This window comes from Bombina bombina, chromosome 7 (genome assembly GCF_027579735.1).
Source record: "Bombina bombina isolate aBomBom1 chromosome 7, aBomBom1.pri, whole genome shotgun sequence".
NCBI classification, from domain to species: Eukaryota; Metazoa; Chordata; class Amphibia; order Anura; family Bombinatoridae; genus Bombina; species Bombina bombina.
The window spans coordinates 164,350,024-164,376,221 of NC_069505.1; the positions used below are offsets into that span (position 1 = coordinate 164,350,024).

Here is a 26,198-nt window from a genome sequence, read left to right on the forward strand (position 1 = left end):
CCTTAAAAGTATCTTACAAAGGCAAATTTTAGCATAAATTAAATCTTGTCTGCCCAGCCTCGCAGTACGCTGTCCTCAGTTAAAATTGCACAATCCGCTTAAACAGTTTTTTCACACGTTGAAAGCGTAATTCCAACAAAAAAAGTACTTTCAAAAGAAAAAATTGATTTGTATTTCCACAAAAAGAAAACTTTACTTCCAATTAAGAAGATTGTACTTCCAAAAAACAAAATTGTACTTTCAAAATGTATGTACATTGATAAAGAATCACACACACTTGCCTTTTTGACAGCAATCTTATTACATAGAGTAGAGGTCAATTCATTTTCTCAAAAGAGTGACAGTATTAGAACTAATGTCCTTGTCACTTTAGCATACTGCTCATTTTTCCCCCATATATAGGTGTTCCCCTTGTTACAGTAATCCATCACCCACTTTTCTTTGACAATTTAGGGTTTCCCACAATAGATCTCACATATTATTATAGAAACATAGCGTAAAAGTTAAAAATAGTGTAACCCCTATATCTCACATAAAATACTTGCCACAACATCTCAACTTGAAACTTGCAAAATTTAAAGAGACGTCTACCCGTCTTTTAGCTTCACTATATTCAAGAGAACCTCATCTATCTCGCTAACCCCTCACTACTTGCTGCATAGACAGTTCTACTATCAAGGATGTCGGCATCACCAAAATGTTATCAAAAAACGTATAAAATAAACAAATACAACAAAAGATGCCCTCTATTAAACAAGCCACTCTGCTATCTGCACAAATTAGAAAGTTGAAAACGTAAAAGAAAAATTAATGGGGATAAAAAATAAAATAAAAATAGCAGGACATGATCACTAAACAACGTACTTCACAGGGGCAATAGGGTCTTTAGAATTTCCACTTGGCTTGGCATAGGTTTAGGTGACAAATGCCAAAGGTCAGCCTCTCATTCTGACTGTTTGGTTTCAGACACACCCTTCATTTTATGTAGCGAAACTACTTTTCTATAATAAAATAGACATGCAAATATTCTACCCTTATAGACATTTACACTTACATGTGTTTCAAGCACATTACTGCAGTTGCTGCAGTAGTAATTGTTTTAGCCACTTATCAATAATTTTTCATTTTCATGGGCCCCATTACATTTCGCCACGTAAGTCCTTGCGCTGAATATTGGATACCGATTTGCGACGCAGTCCCATGTTAGCTTATGGGAGTAAAAATTGCGGGTGAAGAGTGAAATATACCGTGTAAAAACCGGCGTCGCTGGTTTTTGCGGGCGACGCCGGTTTTTACGCGGTATATTTCACTCTTCACCCGCAATTTTTTACTCCCATAAGCTAACATGGGACTGCGTCGCAAATCGGTATCCAATATTCAGCGCAAGGACTTACGTGGCGAAAATGGAGAAGTTTTACACCTTTTTCACCTCGCCAAACAAAGGCAGCCACAGCAAGTCTTGCGCTGAGTATGGGAGCACCGTAACTCCCAAAACTGCCTGCAAAAATAAACTAAAACCTAACGCATGCGCAATATCTAGCTATCTGTCAACTGCAATCCCCCACCACAATAACTAATAAAGTGTATTAACCCCTATATCCACCATCAAACCAAAACCGCAACTAAAAATAAAGTATTAACCCCTAAATCCGCCAACCCCAAAATCACAAACAACCGAATAAAACTATTAACCCCTAATCCACCATTAACCCACAATGCAATAAACCTATTAAAACTATTAACCCCTAATCCGCCATTAACCCTCAACGCAATAAACCTATTAAATCTATTAACCCCTAAACCACCAAAGCCCACAGCACAAACTACCTACTAAAACTATTAACCCCTAAACCGCCATCCCCCACAATGCAAATGGTAGTTTAGGATTAGATTAGGGGGTGTTTTTATTTTGGGGGACTTTTTTATTTTCATAGGGATTAGGTTTAATTGTTTAATTCTTGATAATTTGTTTATTATTTTCTGTAATATTAGATTTTTTTATTTGCCGTAATTTTAGATTAATTTTAACTTAGTTTTTTTTATTTTTAAAGTAATGTTAGGTTTTTTATTTTAATAGTTAGTAACTTTAGTATCTTCTAATTTAGGTAATTTGGGTTCATTTAGGGGGTGCTAGGTTAGGGGGTGTTAGGTTAGGGGGCTTCGTAATTTATTTATTTGCATTGTGGGGATGGCGGTTTAGGGGTTAATAGTTTTAATAGGTTTATTGCGTTGTGGGTTAATGGCGGATTAGAAGTTAATACTTTAATAGGTTTATTGCGCTGTGGGTTTGATGGCGGATATAGGGGTTAATAATTTAATTAGGCATATTGTGTTGTGGGAGGGTTGTCGGTTTAGGGGTTAATACTTTTATTAGTTCCGATGTGGGTTTGATGGCAGATATAGGGGTTTTATGTGTCGGGCTTATTTTTGAGAGGCGGTTAGACTTTTATGGGAGATTTTTTTTATTTTTCTTAGGCGCCGGCAGTTTCTTAAGTGACGTAAATCACTAGCGGCTCCAGAGATGTGTATTTATGTTAATTTCTGGACATCGCTAGTTTATCAGACTTACGGCACTTTATGAACTGCCGGCTGGGTTTATTGGATACCCCGATGTGCGAGATAAAAGTACGGGTGGTGCGGGTTGCAACGCTTGCGCTGAAGCCTGCGCCGTATATGTAATCTCACACTACGTGTGAGATTTCATGTATTGGCACTTAAAGTGATGTGAAACCCAATATTTTTCCTTCGTGATTTAGACATAGGGGCCGAATTATCATTGTGTGGGCGGACATCGATAAATGCCATCAGCATACGCTATCTGCATTTATCATTGCACAAGTATTTCTCGTGAAATGCTCGTGCAATGCCACCCCCTGCAGATTCACGGCCAATCAGCCGCTAGCAGGGGGTGTCAATCAACCCGATCGTATCCGATTGGGCTGATTGCTGTCCGCCGCCTTAGAGGTGGTGGACGAGTTAGGGAGCAGCGTTCTTAAGAACGCTGCTTCTTAACTCCTGTTTCCGGCGAACCTGAAGGCTCACGCGGAAACAACTGCATATGGCTGCATTCAGGGGTTGATAAATTGGCCCTCTCAGGACAATTGTCTGGAAAAAATCACCATTTTGATATTGCATATTAATCACAAGAGTCTATGCTTTATTATATAGGCATACAATTGATCATGTGTATTTACTTACATATTAATGTTTATATACACATATTCATATTAATTATTAATAAGTATTAACATGTAGCTATTAACTAGTGTTGCTCTTCAGTATATAATTGCTTACAGTGAAGTTTTTGTACTTTAACAAAATAATTCATATTTAGTTATTATGATATTCAAGGTCCCAACATAGCTGCATGATTCCTATCATTATATTATTGGTATAAATATCCACAAATATTCCCATGTTATTCAAACATGGTTCCAGTAAGTCTCTTTTTCTATAAGCATTAGTGAGGTTCAACCTTGGTTAATGGTCAAATAGAGATAATGACTTGTCTTTCAGAACATATTTATAAAATACATATTTGTCCATTGTAGCAACGAGTGTCTTCCAAGGGAAAAATATTCTGACTGCTAAATCTTAGCTCATTAACAAACATGTTAATTAATCTGTAATTAGCGTTAGCCAATCATTTATGTGACCCTAACCTTATCAGTTGGGGTGGATTTAAAAGTGTTCCATAAACAACACACTCACCCACAAGGTGTCAGGGATTTTTCCTGTTTTGTTTGCCATGTGTTGCTGGCAGCCATTTTACTCACCTCTCTTCCTAACTATGGTGCATTGTGGGCGATGCTGCTCATTTCCTGCACTTCCTTTTATGGCCAGACTGGTGTGCATCATCTGTGTGAGACAGAATGCAGTCTCAGAATTGTAATGTCATCACTTATTATTTAAAGGGCCTCTGTTCAGTATGCTTTGCCTTTGCATTGTCTCAGACCTGTTTGTCAGAGTTCCTGTGTATTACATGGCTGTCCGATGTCCTTCCTGATCCCTGGCTTGTTCCTGACTCTGCTGTTTTCCTTGTTCCTGATTCCGGCTCATCTGACAATTCGCTTTGGCTGCTGACTCAGCTCGTCTGACTACCAGCTCTGGTTTTGACTCCTGGCTTGTTATTTGACTTGTGGACTTTTTATTATTTTTTTTGTTATTAATAAAGGTGTGATTATTTTTGCACTTCTCATCTCAGTCTGATTCCTGGTACCCTGACATTACACAAAGGCCATGAATCCTGATGGTGCTAATAATCCACCTTTACCTGCCATCATTTTCAGGATGGTTGAACAGGATCACCGCTTGGATCAATTTGCACTAGCCCTGCAATCCCTGCTGACTCGCACTGCACATTTGGACCAAAGTGTCCCACAAGTTATGGCTGCTCCTGTTTCCGCTGCTGCACCTAGTCCTACCAGGAGCATGTCCGGTTCTGCACCTCTACCTGAGCAATATGGAGGCGATCCTATTCAGTGCAGAGGGTTTTTGAACCAGGTGGGCATTTACTTTGAGATGTTACCTCAGGCGTTTCCCTCTGACAGAGCTAAGGTGGGATTTCTCATCTCGTTACTCTCTGACACAGCTCTTGTCTGGGCTAATCCCTTGTGGGAGACTAATAAACCTGTGAATTCAAATTACCCTGAATTTGTGGCCTCCTTTCGAAGGGTATTTGATGTTCCGGCTCGCTCCTCCTCTGCTGATAAATGACTCATGTCTATTCAGCAAGGTACAAGATCTGTTGCTCAGTATGCTATTGAGTTCTGTACACTTGCCGCAGAGGTTGGTTGGAACAATGAAGCCCTTGTTGCCGCCTTCTTTCTTGGGCTCTCTTATGCAATAAAAGACGAAGTTGCTGCCAGAGATTTACCAGAGGATCTTGAGGCATTGGTGTTTTTTTTATCCTAATTGACATCAGACTCAGAGAGAGGCCCTCTTTCAAGGAGTGATTGTGGAAGCCTCCTGTTCCATTGTCTCCTACGTGTTCGTTCCCACCCATGCCTCCCTCTCCTCCCATGCCTCCTGGTCCCGAGTCACCAGGTACTGCTGAGCCAATGCAGTTGGGATTCACGTGTCTCTCCACGGCGGAGAGGGCCTTTAGGAGGAGGGAGGGGCTCTGCCTCTATTGTGGGTTACAGGGTCACCTTTTGAAGTCTTGTCCTACACGGCATACGCTCACACCTAAGATCCTGTCGGGGGCAGACCTTGGGTGGTTTATCCTCGTCCCCGGAACAGCTTAAGGAGAAACCTTTGGTCACGGTTGTCCTTTCCTGGGTGGACTCCTCTATAGTCACCGAGGCTCTTGTTGACTCCGGTGCTGCGGGCTATTTCACTGACAGTGCTTTTGTATCAAAGCACTTCATTCCTGTTTTGCCTCGGTATGTTCCGCTTGCTATTGAGGCCATTGATGGCAGGCCCCTTCAGCCCACACTCGTTACTCACAAAATTTCTCCAATGTCCATGGCTATTGGGGCTCTCCATTTTGAAACCCTCCAGTTCCAGGTGATAAACTCTCCGCATTTTCAGGTTGTTCAGAGTTATCCCTGGCTACAAAAGCACAATCCCAGTCTCGACTGGCGCAGGTCCGAAATTTTGTCGTGGTCCCCGCAATGTATTTACACTTGTCTTCGGAAACCAGTTAAAGTCTTGTGCACTTCTTCGGTATCTCAATTGCCAAAGGAGTACCGAGAGTTCCTAGACGTTTTTGACAAGGTGCGTGCCGGTACGTTGCCTCCTAACCAGTCTTACAATTGTGCCATAGACCTGCAACCCGAAGCCATTCCTCCTCGGGGCCGGGTTTACCCTCTGTCTGTTGCAGAGAATTGTGCTATGGAGGAGTACGTTGCCGATGCTCTGTTGTGGGGGATCATCCGTAAATCCTGCTCTCCTGCAGGGGCTGGCTTCTTCTTTGTGAAAAAAAAGGGTGCCGAGTTAAGTCCATGCATCGATTATAGGGTTCTTAATCGTCTTACCATTAAGAATGCCTACCCTATTCCGCTCATTACGGAACTCTTTGACCGCCTCAAGGGAGCTACAGTCTTTACTAAACTTGATTTGAGAGGAGCGTACAATCTTGTTAGGATCAAGGAGGGCCACGAATGGTTTAACACCAGGAGCGGGCATTATGAGTATCTTGTTATGCCCTTTGGCCTATGTAATGCTCCTGCTGTTTTCCAGGAATTTATTAATGATGTCCTATGAGATATGTTGCAACAGTGTGTTGTGGCGTACTTAGACGACATCCTAATACACTCACCCACACTTGAGGCTCATCGTTCTGATGTTACACGGGTTCTTCAGAGACTATGTGAGAACGGCCTGTTTTGTAAACTCGAGAAATGTGAGTTCCATCAGACTCAAGTAACCTTCCTAGGTTATGTTATCTCCATTGCTGGGTTCTCCATGGATCCTGACAAGTTATCTGCAGTTCTGCAGTAGCCTCGCCCAGTTGGTCTTCGGTCTATTCAATGTTTTTGGGGGTTCGCCAATTACTATAGAAAGTTTATTAAAAACTTTTCTTCCTTGGTCAAATCTATCACAGACATGACCCGTAAAGAAAATGATCCACTCCATTGGTCACCTACTGCCATTAAGGCCTTTGATAGTCTTAAGACTGCCTTTGCTGCCGCTCCAGTTATGGCTCATCCTAACCCTGTCCTGCCTTTCGTTCTAGAGGTCGATGCGTCTGAGACTGGAGTAGGTGCCCTCTTGTCTCAACGTCCTACGCCTGGTGGTCCCTTGCATCCGTGTGGTTTCTTCTCTAAGAAATTGTCTCCAGCGGAGTGCAATTATGAAACTGGCGACAGGGAATTACTGGCCATAATTTTGGCACTCAATGAATGGAGGCATCTTCTCGAGGGTACTAGCATGCCAGTGCTCATTCTTACTGACCACAAGAATTTAACTTATCTATCTGAAGCAAAACGTTTGTCGCCCCGACAGGCCAGATGGGCGCTATTTTTGTCTCGGTTTAATTTTGTGGTCTCCTACCTGCCTGGTAGTAAGAATGTTAGGGCTGATGCCCTCTCTCGACAATTTTCGCCTCTGTCCAAGGAGGAGTCTGTACCTACTCCTGTTATACCTCCTGACCATATTTTAGCTACCATACATAATAATTTGACTTCTCCCTTGGGGGAGGAGATCCTGGCTGCACAAACCAATGCACCTCCTGAGAAACCTAGTGGTAAGTGTTTTGTTCCCTAGAATCTTCGAAAACTTTTGCACACTTACCACTATCCTAAAGCCACAGGTCACCCAGGCAAGAACCAAATTATTTGGTCTGTCACTCGATAATTCTGGTAGCCAGGTCTTCGTTCTGATGTTGCTGCATATGTTGCCTCCTGCTCAGTTTGTGCACAGAATAAGACTCCTCAACGTCTTTCTGTGGGTCTTCTTCAACCTATTTGCTAAAGGTGAATGTCCTTGGACACATCTTTCCATGGACTTCATTGTCAAGCTCCCTGTTTCCAATGGCAATACTGTTATCCTTATGGTGGTTGACCGTTTTTCTAAAATGTCACATTGCATTCCCTTGATGAAGTTGCCTACTGCTCAGGAGCTTGCTTCGATTTTTGCCCGGGAGGTCTTCCGTTTACATGGGTTACCCAAGGAGATAGTGTCAGACCGGGGTAGCCAGTTTGTCTCCAGATTTTTTGGTTCCTTTTGTGCTCAAATGGGGATCCAACTTTCCTTCTCCTCGGCATATCACCCTCAATCCAATGGGGCTGCGGAATGGTCTAATCAAGCTCTGGAACAGTTCTTCTGTTGCTGTGTCTCAGATCACCACAATAATTGGTCTGAACTGTTACCTTGGGCAAAGTTTGCTTGTAATAGTGCTATTAATGCTTCCTCCAAGTTATCCCCGCTCATGGCGAATTATGGGTTTCAACCATCCTTGTTGCCCGATTCATTCATGTCTCAGGGTATTCCAGCTTTGGAGGAGCATCTCCGGCAACTCCGTTTCACATGGTTGCAGATTCAGGATTGCCTTCATCGTTCTATGCAGTGCCAAAAGTTCCAGGCTGATCGTAGGTGTCTGCCCGCGCCTTCCTACCAGGTTGGTGAGAGAGTTTGGCTGTCCTCCATCAAATTTAACCTTCATGTGCCTTCCAATAAACTGTCTCCCCGTTATGTTGGTCCTTTTTTAATACTCTGACGGGTCAATCCTGTGGACTACGCTCTTGACCTTCCTCCTGCAATGCGCATCTCCAATGTTTTTCATGTCTCCCTTTTGAAACCATTGGTTTGTAATCGGTTTACCACTGTGTTGCCTCGTCCCCGTCCTATCTTTGTTGACAACCATGAGGAGTATGAGGTCAGCAGCATTTTTGACTCTTGTATGTCCAGGGGACGTGTACAGTATTTCGTTCACTGGAGGGGCTACGGTCCGGAGGAGTGTTCTTGGGTTCCCTCCTCTGATGTTCATGCCCCTACCCCCCTCCGTGCCTTCCATGTCCGTTTCCCCAATAAGCCTTTTGTCCTCCCGTGGGGGAGGGGTCGTTGAGGGGAGGGTACTGTCAGGGTTTTTTCCTGTTTTGTTTGCCATGTGCTGCTGGCAGCCATTTTACTCAAGTCTCTTCCTGACTTTGGTGCATTGTGGGGGATGCTGCTCATTTCTTGCACTTCCTTTTATGGCCAGACTGGTGTGCATCATCTGTGTGAGACAGGATGCAGTCTCAGAATTGTGATGTAATTACTTATTATTTAAAGGGCCTCTGTTCAGTATGCTTTGCCTTTGCATTGTCTCAGACCTGTTTGTGAGAGTCCCTGTGTATTACCTGGCTGTCTGATGTCCTTCCTGGTTCCTGATCCCTGGCTTGTTCCTGACTCTGCTGTTTTCCTTGTTCCTGATTCCAGCTCGTCTGACTATTCGCTTTGGCTCCTGACATAGTTCGTCTGACTCCAGCTCTGGTTTTGACTCCTGGCTTGTTATTTGACTGGTGGATTTTTTATTATTTTTTTTGTTATTAATAAAGGTGTGATTATTTTTGCACTTCTCGTCTCAGTCTGATTCCTGGCACCCTGACACAAGGGGACACAAGCAAACGGCAAGGCAAAAAGGGGCCACACTGAGCAGGCATGATGACCACACCCTGTCCAGAGGAGATGGGAGGCTAAGCTGACCAGACAGACAAGTCAGGATAATGGCAAGAGAGGGTCCAGGGGTAACCTAAGAGGGTTTTTTTACACTGAGCCCCAGTAAAAAAATCCAACAATAATAAGTATGAAATAAACCCACATGAAACAGTTGTGTTAATATGATTTATGCTCTTTACATTTATATTCAAAGTTTTCTTATTGAATCAGGTGAGTTAATCAATTATGGTTTGCCCTTTATAGTCACAAATGTGTTTGTTAGGTAATTCCTGTTAACTTGGTCTTATCTGTCGACAATAACACTGGGTCAATCAGGAATCTGGTAATAATATCATTTTCTTATGGATTGCCAGGATTATTAGCTGACCTGATTCTTGCCAGCTATGCTGAGAATTTAAATAACAAACGTTTCTGTTTCTCTATTATACTGTACACACAAGCTACTGCTAAATAACATAATTAAGTGACTCTTTTCACTAGTTCTAACCTGATAATCATTAAATCATTTTATTGATGTATGCTTATTGATTTGCTTTATTCAAATTTTGCTTATTATTTCCAATAATTCTTTTAATAAACTGTTTGTTTATTGACCTGGTCTCAGTTTAATTAATAGACAACTCAGAACTAAAAGGATTCAGGTTTTATATGTATTATCCTTTGCAAATTATATAATTCAGTGTTATTAAATTGCACACATTGCCCCTGGAAAGTTGGTAATCACTATTTTATATATATATTGAGTTACATTAACAGAATCATATAGAGGTTCCATAATATTTATTGTGTCTTAACACATAATACACTTTGCAGGTACACTACTGAAATAATAATAATAATAATGATAATAAGGATAATATTCACAACAGCCCCATACAATTTAAAAAAAATGTTTTTACTCATATTATCTAATTTGCTTAACCCTCTTGGTATCCTTTGTTGAAAAGCATTCCAAGGTAGGCTCAGGAGCTGGGAGCTAGCTCCTGATTGGTGACTTTACATATATGCCTCTTGTTATTGGTTTACCGATTTGTTCAGCTAGCTACCAGTAGTGCATTGCTGCTCCTTCAAAAAAGGATGCCAAGAGAATAAAGCAACAGTAATAATAGAAGTAAATTATAAAGTTGTTTAAAAATCTATCTAAATAATGAAAGAAAAACTTAAGGTTTTATATCCCTTTAACAATGCTATAGATGACAGTTAAAGTAATGCCCTATAGCAATACATTCAGAATCATAGGTAAATCAAGGCTACATGAATTTAAAACATAGGGGTTGATTTATCAATGTCTGGCGGACATGATACAATGTAGCGTTTCATGTCCAACAGACATCGCTGAATGCTGACAGCATACGCTTGTGAACTGCTTGTGCAATGCCGCCCCCTGCAGATTCTTGGTCAATCAGCTGCTAGCAGGGGGTGTTAATCAACCCGATCGTATACGATTGTGCGATTGATGTCTGCAGTCTCAGAGGCAGCAAACGAGTTAAGGAGCAGCAGTCTTAAGACCACTGCTTTTTAACTCATGTTTCTGGTGAGCCTGAAGGCTCGGGGGAAACAGCAGCATTAGGCTGAATACGGCCTTCATAAATCGGCCCCATCATTTTTCCTTTAACGTCATGATGGAATTAGTCTCAGAAATATCAGAGGTTAATATTTGCAATATAACCTTAATTAAAATATGTGTGCATGGTTCCAGAATAGATACACATCTCTATGTCCCTACAAAGGTATGAAATGGTGTGTTAAATCTATTTATTGAATTAATGTCTGATCTAGACAAATCAGGGATTTATTTTTTTTGCTTTAAACCGAATATCCCAATACACATCCCTAAAATGATTTCAGATAAACTTTGACATTTCAGGATAAGGTTTAAATATTTTATGTTTCCTAGAGAATAATTGTATCAAGCGACCATTTGATTGGACATACGTATACTGTTACTAATTATTCCTGTAAAAAGTACAAATGTTTTATGGTTTCAGCTATCTCTTGGGAACTTTTTTATTAGCCACCATAATAAGGCCATTACACCCCTTTGATCTTGCTGAAAAAAGGGCTGGGTTGCAGGGTCGGCTCCAAGGGGGGGGGGGGCATTGGGGGGCAATGCCCACCCAAATGGAATGCTGTGCACCATCCAAAAATATTGATATGATCATACGCTTTAAAAATAATATATAAAATAATGAATTGTTATGTAATGCTGCATGCTGGGGCCTAAGATCACAGTGAACTTTTGAGGCGTCGATAGAAACCGGTAGCCATTTATAGATTTATATGATACAATTATATTCTTGAAGGTTCACAGTACATAGGTTGTATTAAATAGCCTGATATCCGTGCAAAACAGGTATAGCTAAATCTAATCTACAAAATGACCAGTACCTGAAATCCTAGTATCCTCACTGCTATTGCAAACAAAGGGGATAATTGCATTGGGGGGTTTGGGGTGCATGGCTGTTTAAGGGACATGATTGAGACTTGAGAATGAGTTTAAGGGTTTTGGATCATGGTGATTAAGGGGTGAATTGTTTTTAAGGAGCTATTGCACTGGGGGACTCAAGTTTAATGGCTCTGTTTTAGTGCACTGCATAGGATTTAGACTTCATTATTTTACCTAGTGATTTAGCACATATTCCCCAAATGTTAATAGTGGGGGATAAGCCAGCCAGAAGCTACACTTTCCTGCATAATATGTAGGTCTGCTCTTATTTTGACTCTCATACATGCTTTGTAAATGTGTGCCCCCTTGTGAAAAAAAGGCCCCCCCATTTAATTTGTTCTGGAGCCGACCCTGCTGGGTTGGTAACTGCAAATGATTTGAAAATACAACGGTATTTAAACACCAGAACTTCTCAGGGAGTCAGCAGTAGGAATGTGCATTTAGAGTAGGAAATTACTGCACACTAAGATCTGTGCAAATCAAGATCTTAGTGTATTGCACTTTCACAAGAAGAAATCTGGCTCTTGAAAATAGCCGGATGCCACTGGCAGCTGCCATCTTCCCCATTCCTTAGCTGCCGAATACTCTACTCTATAAAGGGGCAGTATACACCAATTGTTATATAACTGCATGTAATTTACACTACTATAAAGAATAATATGCACAGATGCTGATCTAAAAATCCAATATAAAACATTTTAAAAACTTACTTAGAAGCTCCCAGTTTAGCACTTTTGATTAGGTTGACTGGAACACCCAGTAAAAAGTGGACCCTCCCCCTTCCTCTTGATATGAAAAGACACTTTACACAAACAGGAGCAAGCTGGAGTAGGTATACATCAGTATTCTCCTAAAACTCTGGGCTTGGTTGGGAGTCTGAAAATCAGAGCAATGTTATCAATTTTTAAAATAAAAAGCTTTATGGGCTGAATAAATGGATCATCTACAAAACATTTATGCACAAAAAAAGTGTATAGTGTCCCTTTAAGTCTTTATAGATACAATACATACCACTGCCATACTGGTGCATGGGCCCTCACAGCATATGTGCATATACTGTTGAAAAACAGTAAAATATTTTACTAGAAGCTTTTTTGCTAATGGAAGTATGATTAACAACACCCCTTGCTTGTGCATTGATAAATGCTGACAGAGAATCATGTCCGCTCGCACTTTCATAAATCGGCCTCATAGCACCTACTGAACTAGCTTTACGCTTGCTTGGCGTTTTCTGGTCATGTGTTTGAGTATAAAATGCTAGCACTAATCAATGTGTTTTTATTTAGAAAACAATTAATCAAATCAAGCAAACACAAAATCATCTCAAATCAAACAAATACCACTGAAATGATTAACCCATTACTTAAAGGGACAGTCTACACCAGAAGTTTTATTGTTTTAAAGATAGATAATCCCTGTATTACTCATTCCCCAGTTTTGCACAACCAACACGGTTATATTAATATACTTTTTACCTCTGTGATTACCTTGTATCTAAGCATCTTCTGACAGTCCCTGATCACATGACTTTTTATTTATTTTCTATTGACTTGCATTTAGAACTGTGTTGTGCTAAATCTTAAATAACTCCTCGAGCGTGAAAACAATGTTATCTATATGGACCACATGAACTAGAACTCTCCTGTTATTAAAAGCAAATAAAAAAGCATGTGATAAGAGGCTGTCTGCAGTGGCTTAGAAACAGGCAGAAATTTAGAGGTTTAAATGTTATAAAGTATATTAATATAACAATGTTGGTTGTACAAAGCTGGCGAATGGGTAGTAAAGGGATTATATATCTTTTTAAACAATAACAATATTAGTGTAGACTGGTTTTTTTTAAGGAGGTAGTAAATGCCAATACCTTAGATACATTTAAACAGAATTCAGGGATATGATTGCTGGTGGGTCACCTTTTTTAATGGGATTAATTTAAAATCAAATGCTTTTATTGTAGATAAATTAAGATTTGTATAGGTTGAACTCAATGGACTTCTGTCTTTTTTTCTATCTTACAATGAGCCTCTTAAACTGACCTTAAAGGGACACAATTATTTGTATTTTGTTGTATCTAAATGGGCCATTTGAAAACAATACCGTTTTTTTCTTCTTTAGTTCCTGTACTGAGAGTCTTGAAGATTGTCATCCTCCACAAGGAAAGAAGTGAGAGATTTGTAAGAAAGCTATTAGTCTTTAAAGAGACATGAACTCCAAACCAACTTTCTTATTTACTTCCATTATTTAATTTGCTTTGTTCTCTTGGTATAGTTTGCTGAAAAGCATACCTAGGTAGGCACAGGAGCAACAATGCACTACTGGGAGCTAGCTGATGATTGGTGGCTGCACATATATGCCTCTTCTCATTTGCTTGCTTTATGTGTTCATCTAGCTCCCAGTAGTGCATTGTTGCACCTTCAACAAAGGATACCAAGAGAATTAAGCAAATTTGATAATAGAAAAAAAATGGAAAGTTGTTTAAAATTGTATGTTCGATCAGAATCATGAAAGGAAAATGTGGGATTTCATATGCCATTAAGCACTAGTCAAGCTTCATGTTAGCTTCAAAATAAAAATTCTGCTTAAAGGGACACTGAACCCAATATTTTTCTTTCCTGATTCAGATAGAGCATGCAATTTTAATCAACTTTCTAATTTACTCCTATTATCAATTTTTCTCCGGTCTCTTGCTATCTTTATATGAAAAAGAAGGCAGCTAAGCTTTTTTCTTGGTTCAGATCTCTGGTTGAATTTATCCACCAATCAGCAAGGACAACCTAGGTTGTTCACCAAAAATGGGCCGGCATCTAAACTTACATTCTTGCATTTCAAATAAAGATACCAAGAGAATATAGAACATTTGAGTAAATTAGAAAGTTGCTTAAAATTTCATGCTCTATCTGAATCACAAAAGAAAAAATTTGGGTTCAGTGTCCCTTTAACCTTACTTTTTATCATATGTAAATACAGCGTTTTCATGTTGCCGTTTGGCTTGCACAAAGATTGGATGAACACAGATAGAAAGTTTAATGTCTGAAAACACACAAAAGAGTATCAAAACTGAAGGGCTCAAAAGAGCTATATATATATGCAGTATCTGGCTAACACTTAGTATAAAATCAAGTAAAATTAATAAAAAAAGACAAAAATAAAAATGTTTAAAATCATATACACATAAAAAGGTGTTAGTACAATACATTAATGTATATATACATATAGCTCAGCATATATATGAGAGGCAATGATAAAAAAGTCCAATGGACAAATAATGAGTGATATGGTATTTTGGAAAACCAGGGACTCCTGATGTAAAGCAGCCACAGAGAGAAAGTGATCTGGAGCTCCTGTAGTGAGATAGGGAATCCTTGTCACAAAGTACAGGCAAATAAGGTGTTACTCAGTACTTACACCGGGTTAGGTGATAGAGTCCTCATTCGTATCGCAAGCATCTTTAGCAGTTGCAGGAGCTTCGTGTGTGACTTCCAATTTAAACCAAACACCGTGCACAAAGCAGTTTCAGGAAGTTCAGCAAATTTCAGCAAATCGGACCGCTTCCAAATTCAGTTGCGGTCTTTACTATAGTGAATTTGCTGACTACACAAGCCTGGACGTGCTAAAAACAGAACAACGCGTTTCGGCAAACGTGCCTTTCTCACTCTTTGGCTTTATATTCAGTATTCTTTCTTAAGCGCAGTGTTTTAGCTTTTGTTTTTACATAAAGATTGGATAAGCAGGAAATACGTAACCGCTGGAAAAAAAGCTTTTTGAAAGTGGGACGGCAGTGGTTATGTTATACATTTTATCAGATACAGATTTCGTATATGTGTCTTTCAATGCTGCTAAGTTTACCATCACTTTAACGTTGATATTTGTATTTGATATTTTGCAGATGATACAAACTGATGATATATTTCTCTTTTTTTTTTTTTTTCCCAAAAAGCTTTATTAAAAATTTATAAATATTCATACAAGTTTCTCAAAGCAATAGCAAAGCAAACGTGAAAAAACATCTTCATAATATTTCAAATGTCCATAATCTCAATGTCCTCTGAGAAAGTCTTCAGTGAAAAGCCTGGAGGAATTTTTGATTTTTATAGAACTAAAATAAAACATTTAACATAACGACATAACTTGTCAAGCTTTGCATTTAGTCTAGAGCATCTGTGTATCACTTTTTCTCTTCTTTTACCATATGGGGGTAAAGTTTTGCAGTCAAACATAGCAATATCATAATAGAACAGTATCATCGGGTTGGTCTTTACTTATTGGTGAACTGAGTCTATATGAAAGGGGACAATATTGGTGTTATCTATGTTCTCCTAAGATGTATTTACCTTATTTATGTACACTTCCCAGAAAAAGGACATGGCACATTAGAAGACTAGTCTGTTGGTTTTGTGATAGTGATATTTTTCTAGGGATAGGATTGTAGTTACATGCTGCTTCCAGCTTGCCAGTGATGGTATTGCTTGTTGTTTCCACATGCATGGGATCAATTGCTTGGCACTACTGAGCATAATATATAGCAATGTAGACTTGTACTTACATTTAATCCCTGGGGGTTTATTGAACAATAAAACTAGAGGTTCGAGTGGGATCTTGTGGGAAAGAACTTGTTGTATTTCCCTATGAACATCTTGCCAGAAAGGTTGTAATACGGGACACTCCCACCATATGTGAAACAATGTGCCTACCTGTGTACAAGCTCTCCAACAGAAAGGGTCTGCTTGTTTATAAAATTTAGCTAACCTGCTAGGGTAGAGATACCATCTCCCTAAAAGTTTCATGTTAGTTTCTGTGATGCTTACAGAGGAGGGTGATTTACTCATCTGTTGAAAAATGGTGTTCCAGGTCTCAGCCGGAATTTGCATTCCCATCTCCAGTTCCCATGATTTAACATATGAGGGAGGGTTTCTGGATTGTGTATCTGTTAAGATCTTATATATTATAGATAGAGTGCCCCTTGTGGTGTTGGTTGACTCACATAGAAGTTCAAATGGGGTGAGGTTTCTTGTTAAGCTAGACTTGTCTTTATTGTGATTAATAAAGTGTGACAGCTGGAAATATTCATACCAGTTATGAAAGTATGGAATGGCTTTATCTATGAGTGAGGCTCTAGTGATTATGGCTCCTTTTTCTATTACCGAACAACACGGTAAGCCCGATGTTATGTCATAGGTGTCATTTGCCCATATTTGCTGGTAGGGGGGGAATTCTGGGTTGTGAAGGATGGGAGTGAGGGGTGAGGGAATCGTGGAGATACCATAGCGGGGTCTAGTGAAGACTTCCCAAGCGGTCAGGGTATTTTTAATTAATGTAGGTGTGGGTGTTGTAATATTCCTATGTTGTTTACGCATCCAACACACTGCCCCTAGGCTGTTTGTGTTGGCCAGGTCATGTTCTAATCTCACCCATTCCTTATGTTGAGCATTTTTGCTCCAATCTACAATCCTGGTTAGTTGTGCCGCTTGTTTATATAGCTCTATATTAGGCACTCCCGGCCCCCCTCTGTCCCGGTTCCTATAGAGTGTGGGTTTAGATATTCTTGATTTCTTATGCGCCCAGATAAATGTGTTAGCGACAGTTTGCGCCGTGTGTATATAGTGTGCCGGTAGTTGAATAGGTACTGTCTGAAATAGATAAAGAAACCGGGGGAGAATACACATTTTGAAGGCATGTATCCTTCCTAGCCAAGACAAGTGTTTGTAAGTCTGTTCAGATCACCCTAATGAGGTTTTGATAATTCAATTCAAATAGTAGGTCAGATGATTGTGCCAGTTGGATTCCTAAATATTTTATTGAGTTAAGATTCTGAGAGAACTGGTATTGTGTTTTAATTTGGTTGTTTACCCGTTCAGGTAGGCCTACTCCCATAAATTCTGTTTTGGACACGTTTATCCTATAATTTGATAGGGAACTATATGACTCTATTTCTGACATAAGTGGTGGAAGAGATTGTTGTGGGGAGGACAAGGTGAAGAGGACATCGTCTGCATACAGTGTTGTCTTGTATTGTGTGTTTCCCACCTGTATCCCCTGTATATTTTTATTTTGTCTTACATTAGCCGCTAGTACCTCCATGGCCATCACGAACAATAGGGGCGAGAGGAGACAGCCCTGTCTTGTCCCGTTATGGATGGGGAAGGGGTCTGATAGGGAATAATTTAATTTGACACAGGCTTTTGGTGTGTGCTATAAGGCAAATATTTTTTCTACTAGTTTTTCACTAACACCAAACTTGAACAAAGTGGATTTTAAGAATAGCCAGTCCAGCCTATCAAAGGCTTTTCGGCGTCAATTGCCAAGAAGATTGAGGGAATGTCATGGGTTTGAGAATATTCCAGTAGGTCTAATACCTTAATTGTATTATCGCCTCTCTATGGGGGTATAAAGCCCACTTGGTTGAGATGTATGAGCTGAGGGAGGAATCTATTGAGGCGAGTGGCAATAATCTTTGCGTATAGCTTAATGTCTACATTGAGCAATGAAATGGGGCGAAAGTTAGCAGGGTCGTCCAATGGTTTTCCGGGTTTTGGGATTACCGAAATGTGTGCTTCTAACATTTCTGTAGGGAAGGGGTGTTGCTGGTCAGTCTTATTAAAGAGTGAGCACAAGTGTGGTATCAGGATAGGTGCAAATTTTTTGTAATAATGGACCGTGAAGCCATCAGGACCTGGGCTTTTTCCAGTGGGCATTTGTTTAAGGGCTGTCAGGATTTCCATAGGTGTTATGGTGGCTTCTAGTTCAGCTGACTGAGATTTAGTTAATTGGGGTAGAGGGGTCCTAGACAAATAATCACGCACTTGCTCTTCCCTGTCCGCAGCTTGGTTTCCTTTAGTGATGTTATAAAGATTAGCATAATATGTCACAAACTGGGATATAATTTCTGGCGTAGTATTTACCTTTTCTTTTGTGGGGGGTTTTATCTCGTGGATGTAGGTTTTCAGTTTCTTTAGTTTAAGGGCCCGAGCCAGATACTTCCCTGGTCTATTGCTTTCGAAATAAAAATTTTGTTTAGTTTTTAACGCTAAGGTGTTAGCCTCTTTTAGTAATTGGTCATAGACTATTTTCCTAGCTTTTATCAGTTCTTCTAGGATATGAGTATTTGACGGATTTTGTTTGTGTGTATATTCTAGTGAAGACAAGAGCTTTGTCGTCTGTTGGTAATGTAATCGAGCTTTTTTCTTTATATAGGCCTGTTGTCTGATAAACTCGCCTCTGATAAAGCATTTGTGTGTTTCCCACACCACAAAAGGATCGGTTTCAGGGATGGAGTTAATTTGGAAAAACTCTGGGAGTAATTTGTCAATCCTAGCCTTAAAGTCAGGGTATTCTAATAAACTCTCGTCTAGTTTCCAGATAAAGGCACTCTTTGGTACAGAGGGCCAGCTTAACTGTGTGAGTACTGCCGAGTGATCAGACTATACAGTGTGTGAAAGCTTGGATGACAGTACTCTAGATAGGCCCAATTGGTTTGTGAAATGGTAGTCGATTCTACTATAAGTTCGGTGTGGGGAAGAGAAAAAGGTGTAGTCCCTCTGTGATGGGTGTTTAAACCTCCAAATGTCAAACAATGTGAGATTGCGTATCAACCTCCACAGCTGCCTAACCGTATTTCTAGATATGGAGGGGTTGGGGTTTGTAGAGAAGGTTGGATAGGTACATTAAAGTCTCCTCCAAGATAAAGTGCTCCTTTAGCATGATCTAAGATCTGGCTGAAATACTTCTTAAAAAATTGAAGCTGTTTAGTGTTTGGGGCGCAGAGATTGACTAATGTCACTGGAGTGCCGTAAAGTAAGCCGAAAACACATAGGAATCTGCCCTCTGTGTCTGTGTTTGTCTGAATGTGGGTGAAAGGTATATGGTTGCTAATTAGGATACTGACACTGTTACGTTTGTGGTCAAAGGAGCTGTGGAAGTGCTGTGTATAATAAGGGCCTAGGTATTAAGGTTCTTTATTTTTCAAAAAATGTGTCTCCTGTAAGAAGAGGATATCCCCCTTTTTCCTATGAAGGTCTCGGAGTGCTATAGAGCGTTTCTGGGGCGAATTCAGACCTTTTGCGTTTTGGCTTAGCAAAACAATAGTCTTATCCTTAGTGGCCATGTTGCCTCAGAACAAGTGTGTGTTTATGCTGGGACCAACCCGTGATATCATACATGGTTAACTGCGTTATAATGTTACAATGCCAGTTAGTTGCAAACCTACATAATAGATGCGATGCGAAAGTACAATAACATAGAAGAAAAACAAATAACAAATGTAAATAGAATGAATTGTATAATTTATACCTTAACGGTATGTCTTTTAGTACTCTTAGTGTCATTTGACGTTAAGGAAAAAGGAAATTGGAGGTTACAACCAACTCCTTAACATATTATCATAATCCAATCTGACTATTGCCTATAACTCATATTTATTATATTAGTCATTTTCTGCAAACTGAGATAAACTTAACACATTGAAACCTTGAAACCTTAAATAATACTAAGATAGTATGTGACTTTTAGTGAACAGTAGCACCCTATCTATCCTAGTGAGCCTATAACATATGATTTGTGCTAAACTATATGTACCCTGAACACTACATATACAATGCAAAGAGAAAAAAGAAAAGAAAAAAATTCTTCCTTATAAGTAATCTATAACCTGTAACAGGTCGTGGCCATACATTACCACTTCTTGGTCAACACTCTTCGGACCAATCAGGTTAGGCAAGTCTCAAGTTTTTGGGGGTCCGAGAGTCCATTGACCATTCTCTTTATTCAATCAGTATCTTTTGGGGAGGAATGAGATTCTCTGTAAGGCGGCAAACTTCTCGATTTGGAGGCTATTTTGTGCCACTGTTTAGGTGCCACTCTTATTGATTTCTTTTTTGGCGGTTCTTGAGGGTCTTCGGTATCAAAACCTCTTGGATGTTCAATGTCCAATGCTGAACAGAGTTCCTCAGATTCCGTCATGTTTTTACATGACAATTTCCTATTCCCATGCAGGACGTAGAGATGGAAGGGAAACCCCCATCTATAGAGGATTTTTTTCTGGCGAAGCAGGGCTGTCAAAGGTGCTAGCTCCCTTCTCCTCTGTAGTGTCCACTGTGATAAATCCTGAAAAAATTGGAGTACCACTCCTCTGAACTTCACTGGCTGGTTCCTTCGGGAGAGATTTAAAATTTCTTCTTTCTCTCTGAATTCCTTGAATTTCATGATTATATCCCTTGGGGGTGCTGTATCAGGTGGTTTCGGGTGGAGTGCCCTATGTGCCCTAACCCAAGGGATATCAGTGGTTGGGGTTGTATTTCTCAGGTGGGCAAAAAGAGCAGGCAGGTATAAAGGTAGATCTTTTGGGAGCACAGATTCAGGTATACCTCTTATTCTGAGATTCTTCCTGCGGCTCCGGTTCTCAAGGTCCTCTATTTTATCATATAATTCCTCAAACATGGCTGTGTGATGGTTAGTGGCGTCCTGAACTGTGTGAATCTCTTCCTGTAGGTTATCTGTAAATTCCTCCAGAGCTTCTACTCTGCTCCCTACAGCATGTAGATCTTGTTTAATCTCCGCTATTTCTTCTTGTATGCAGGAGCGAATGATGTCTGCGATATCCTGCTTTGAGACTAGCGTAGAGAGAAGAGCATTTGGGACAGATGTACTCTCTTCTGCGTGACTCGTGTTTTTCGTTTGTGCAGGGTCTTTATTTTTTTGCGGTACATCTGCTTCTTCTCTCATTCTAGATTTTGGGCTTGTAGGGGAGAAAAACTGATCCACCAGGTTATCTTTATGGCCCATTGACTTGGGTGGTTTAATGGACTTCGGCAGCCTTTTGGTGTTCATAGTGTGTAGTGGGCCTGGTTCTCTGCCCTATTTGATTGTATAAGCAGTTTCTTTTCAGACAATGTAATTTAAATCTACAACCATCAAATGTTCTTTGTCCGTCTGTGGGAGACGGAGCTCCATGTATTATATTTTAGTCAGAATTGAAGCGTGGCTCTGAAGGGTGTTTATCCACCCTGATCCAATGTATCTCTGCTTCACCACAGTGATGGCGGTATCAAAAAAGGTTGTGGCCCACCAATCCAGGCCTCTTTGATATGCGCGGTACGCTCTATGTGAGCTTATCTTTATTAATCAGGCCCTTGCTCAAGTATTGGATGCCCTTTTACTGCTACTTATCTGGGGAGCCTGAACCATCGGAATGAGCAGGCCCCTTACGTTATCGGTATAGCCAGATATGCCCTCCGTTGTTGTAGTGTGAGATTAATAGGTGGTTGCCAGGACGGGCCGACTTATGTGCGTTCACTGTCAAAACCCCTCAGGGTCTTTGGGCCATTGCCTGATCAGTAGTCAGATGTCTGTGTGTCATATCATCGTTCTCTGCTCTGTCTTATTTCTCACCGGTCTCAGAAGGGGATGGAGCTGCTGCGTGTGCCGCGCACCACGCGGTTGATCTCGATCAGTCGATATCTCCCTTGCATCAGGTGTTAGGTCTCCCCACTGTGGATAGTCAGATGCTTCCCCTTTATTGCATATCACAGCTCTGGATTTTTCTCCGCTGCAGAAGTTATATAGACTTATCTAGGCATGTTATATGGAGCTGGTTTTCAGAGCTTCGGTATTACGCAGCCATCTTTGCTGCAGCCAGCTTCGCCCCCGATATATTTCTCTTTAATTATAAACTGTAGTTAGTTAAACCATTGTTTCTCAACCGCAGTCCTCAAGTACCTCCGACAGGCTAGTTTTTTATTAGAACTGAACCAGTGCACAGGTGAAATAATCAGCTGATGGGTGAGAGCAGGTTAGTAACCATGGTTACTGATCAGCTGATTACTTCACCTGTGCACTGGTTCAGCTATAATGAAAACCTGGCCTGTTGGGGGAACCTGATGACCACAGTTGAGAAACACTGCTTTAACTAACTACAGTTTATAATTAAAGAGAAATATATCAACAGATTCTGTCATCTGCAAAATATCAAATACAAATATCAACGTTCTTGACCTGTGAAATATCTGTAGTTTTCCTCCCACAGCTTTAAATGTCTAGCCAAGAATAATCCCTGTTCAATTAGTAGATAACAAATACAGACACAATATGATACCTGGAAAATCCTCAAGGTGTGCATTACAGGACTTATGATGTAGTATAAAAGGAAAGGATTCCTCATGTGCTGTGCATAGAAGACATTAACACAGCAGCTAAACTAAAGGTAATGTAACCATTTCACTGTGATTTGTAAGGACCTTTTTACATAAAACATTCAGCTCAAAATGTAATTGCACATAAAGGGCTAGATTACAAATGGAGCGCAAAATATTGCTTTTGCGAAAGCGATTTGTGCGCTCCACTAAGTAATACCAGCGCACGTAAATGTGCGCTGGTATTACAAGCTAGCCGCAATGCGAATGCATTGCACTCACAAGAGGATACTTCCAAAGGCTCCAATGGGAGCCTCGTTTTTCATGCCGTGAGACACTAGCAGCTAAGGGGGTAAGTCACGCAGCGATGGCAACAATATATACATATATATTTATGAGTTAATATTTGTATAGACACATATAAGCACATAAATATATATGTATATAAGCATATACGTATATATTTACAGGGCTACCGCAATTTCGTAATCCACTTGTAATGTAGGCCTAAATAGTTAATTATCTAAAACATACTAATATTGCAATAAACATTCATTATTTATTTTCCTTGCCTTTGCTGTACAACAGTATGCGTTCTGTTTTACTCCTTACAGAATGGTTGAAGGTCAAACTATTTTCTTATGAATAGCATTTATTCCCAACACTTTCCTCAGTCATGTATTCCCTTAAAGGGACATTAAACACTTTGAGATGGTAATATAAAATGATAAATTGTATGTATATATATATATATATATATATATATATATATACATATACTGTATATATATATATATATATATACACATACACACACACACACACACATATAAAACTTTGCAATATACATTCATTATTTATTTTGTCCCCTTTTCCTGTAATATAATTCTGACAATTGTGTGCTTTTCACTTTCTGTTAGAAGTGGAAGTGCAGAACACTGATATTTTCTACAGTTATTGGCGGCACACGCTAGTGACTTATTTATAACTGCCTAAAATTGACCTCAACAGAGAATGAAATCTAAGTTACAGCATGGCAACATCCCTTGCTTTATTGAAAAAAAATGTTACATGTATGTTATCAATATTTTAGCAATAATTAAACTTTCTCTGGGATCCCCTTTTTTCAGAAATAGCAGACATGCATGGCTTTTCCATTGCTTTTTGGTAATTAGAAGTCCGCTAAATGCAGCTGCGCACCACACTTCTGAAATTCCTGGTATGGATGGTATTAAAGGGACACTGAACCCAAATTTTATCTTTCGTGATTCAGATAGAGCATGAAATTTTAAGCAACTTTCTAATTTACTCCTATTATCAAATTTTCTTAATTCTCTTGGTATCTTTATTTGAAATGCAAGAATGTAAGTTTAGATGCCGGCCCATTTTTTGGTGAACAGCCTTGGGTGTCCTTGCTGATTGGTGGATAAATTCATCCACCAATAAAAAAGTGCTGTCCAGAGTACTGAATCAAAAAAGCGTTGATGCCTTCTTTTTCAAATAAAGATAGCAAGAGAACGAAGAAAAATTGATAATAGGAGTAAATTATTAGGTTGCTTAAAATTGCATGCTCTATCTGAATCACGAAAGAAGAAAAAATTGGGTTCAGTTTCCCTTTAAGTTTAACTATAGTGTAGAAATTACCCTACCACCTGATTTCTATGTTTTTCTGCAGTGTAGGTTTACCCATTTACTTTCCCTCCAAAACAGCTCTCTAACCCTTAAAATCTCCATATTTTATGATAATACATGTGTATTTATACGTGTATATATGTATATACATATATACACATAGAAACACATATATACACATGTATGTGTGTGTGTGTGTGTATATATATATATATATATATATATATATATATATATATATATATATATATATATATATATTGGAGCCCCTTACATTCAAATACCTTTTAAACAATAAAATAATGTGTAATCAATATTAATATTTAATAATGTGTTTTTACTGTAAATATTTTACATTCAATATTCTTCACATAGGGGGAAATATTCTATGTATTTTAAATAGATATTCCTATATAAATCTGTATATGTGTGTGTGTATATATATATATATATATATATATATATGAATATCTATTAAAAAATAAATAGTACATTTTCTTCTATGTAAAGAACATTGGAATGTAAAATATTCATAATTCATGTCAGGTATAACGCACTTGGCTAAACGCGGTCGGGTAAGCATGCAAGCAAAAGGTGTTCGTTTTTTTCCATTTGCGAGCTCCATTGGGGAGAAGAGGTTAGAGCGGTCAGGATACCCGAAGTCCAACAGTTAGTCCAAACATTTTACTTTCAACTTGTTATACACGTGCTAACCTGCATGTGCTAAATTTTTACTTCTGGCAGTGTTCGCATCCGAGCAAATGCTCTAAATAGCGCGCCACTTGTAATCTGGCCCAATTTTTATAATTGTGCTCAGCAAGCAACCGACAACATTGTTTCACAACTCCAGTCCTCATGTTTCCTTAGTGGACCAGATTTAAAGCATTTTTCTATATGGACTGATCAGTTTTTGATGTATCTATAAAACTGTAATTTCCCAATGTATAGAACTGGGGTTTCAGGATATAACACTGTTGATAATCTTCATCCTAGTGATTTCATAAACAAACATATTAATGTTGTAAAACTTTTCTCTCAAAGCTCTTAGACAAAACTCATCCAAGTGGCATAAGATTTAAACATTAAATATTCAATCTTAAAGGGACACTGAACCCAAATTTTTTCTTTCGTGATTCAGATAGAGCATGACATTTTAGGCAACTTTCTAATTTACTCCTATTATCACATGTTCTTCATTCTCTTGGTATCTTTATTTGAAATGCAAGAATCTAAGTTTAGATGCCGGTCCATTTTTGGTGAACAACCTGTGTTGTCTTTGCTGATTGGTGGATAAATTCATCCACCAATAAAAAAGTGCTGTTCAGAGGCTGAACCAAAAAAGCTTAGATGCCTTCTTTTTTCAAATAAAGATAGCAAGAGAATGACGAAAACTTGATAATAGGAGTAAATTAGAAAGTTGCTTAAAATTTCATGCTCTATCTGAATCACGAAAGAAAAAATTTGGGTTTAGTGTCCCTTTAAGTAAAGATTTAAATACATCTTTTTTATTAAGCAATAGCTTTATTTTTATTTGTTTTTATTTTTTATTTTCTTAGGATGCAGAAGATAATTTTATGTGTGCTCTTCCTGTGCTGCAAAGCAATTCCTTGCAAAGCGTGTGAGTTGTCTAACATGACAATAGTGTTGGAGAAGACGGAATGCGGAGTCTGTATTTCTGTGAATGCAACGTGGTGCTCGGGATACTGTTTTACCAAGGTGTGTACCACAGATAAAATAACACATTTGCAAGTCTTCTGGACTTTATATGTTGCAATCATTTCCTAACTAAAGTTTTCTGCCTAGTCATGGGCTCATAAACCAATGCCACTGCTTGTGTTGTAGATAACACTTTTAATACCTTTTGATCCTAAAGATACGACTTTCAGTAATAAGTC

The 26,198-nt window shown here is 39.2% G+C and overlaps 1 protein-coding gene across 3 annotated transcripts in view; it reads left to right on the plus strand.

Moving 5' to 3' along the window:
* Nucleotides 1-26,198, plus strand: part of FSHB (follicle stimulating hormone subunit beta) — a 180,395-nt gene that overhangs the window by 142,855 nt on the left and 11,342 nt on the right. For 2 of the 3 annotated variants that reach the window (XM_053688908.1, XM_053688907.1), the window contains exon 3: nt 25,860-26,019. In XM_053688908.1, coding sequence (XP_053544883.1) covers nt 25,861-26,019 — 159 coding nt within the window. In that variant the 5' untranslated portion in view covers nt 25,860. Of the gene's footprint in view, nt 1-13,663; nt 13,723-25,859; nt 26,020-26,198 lie in introns of all 3 variants that reach the window. The other variant, XM_053688909.1, reaches the window with a different exon arrangement.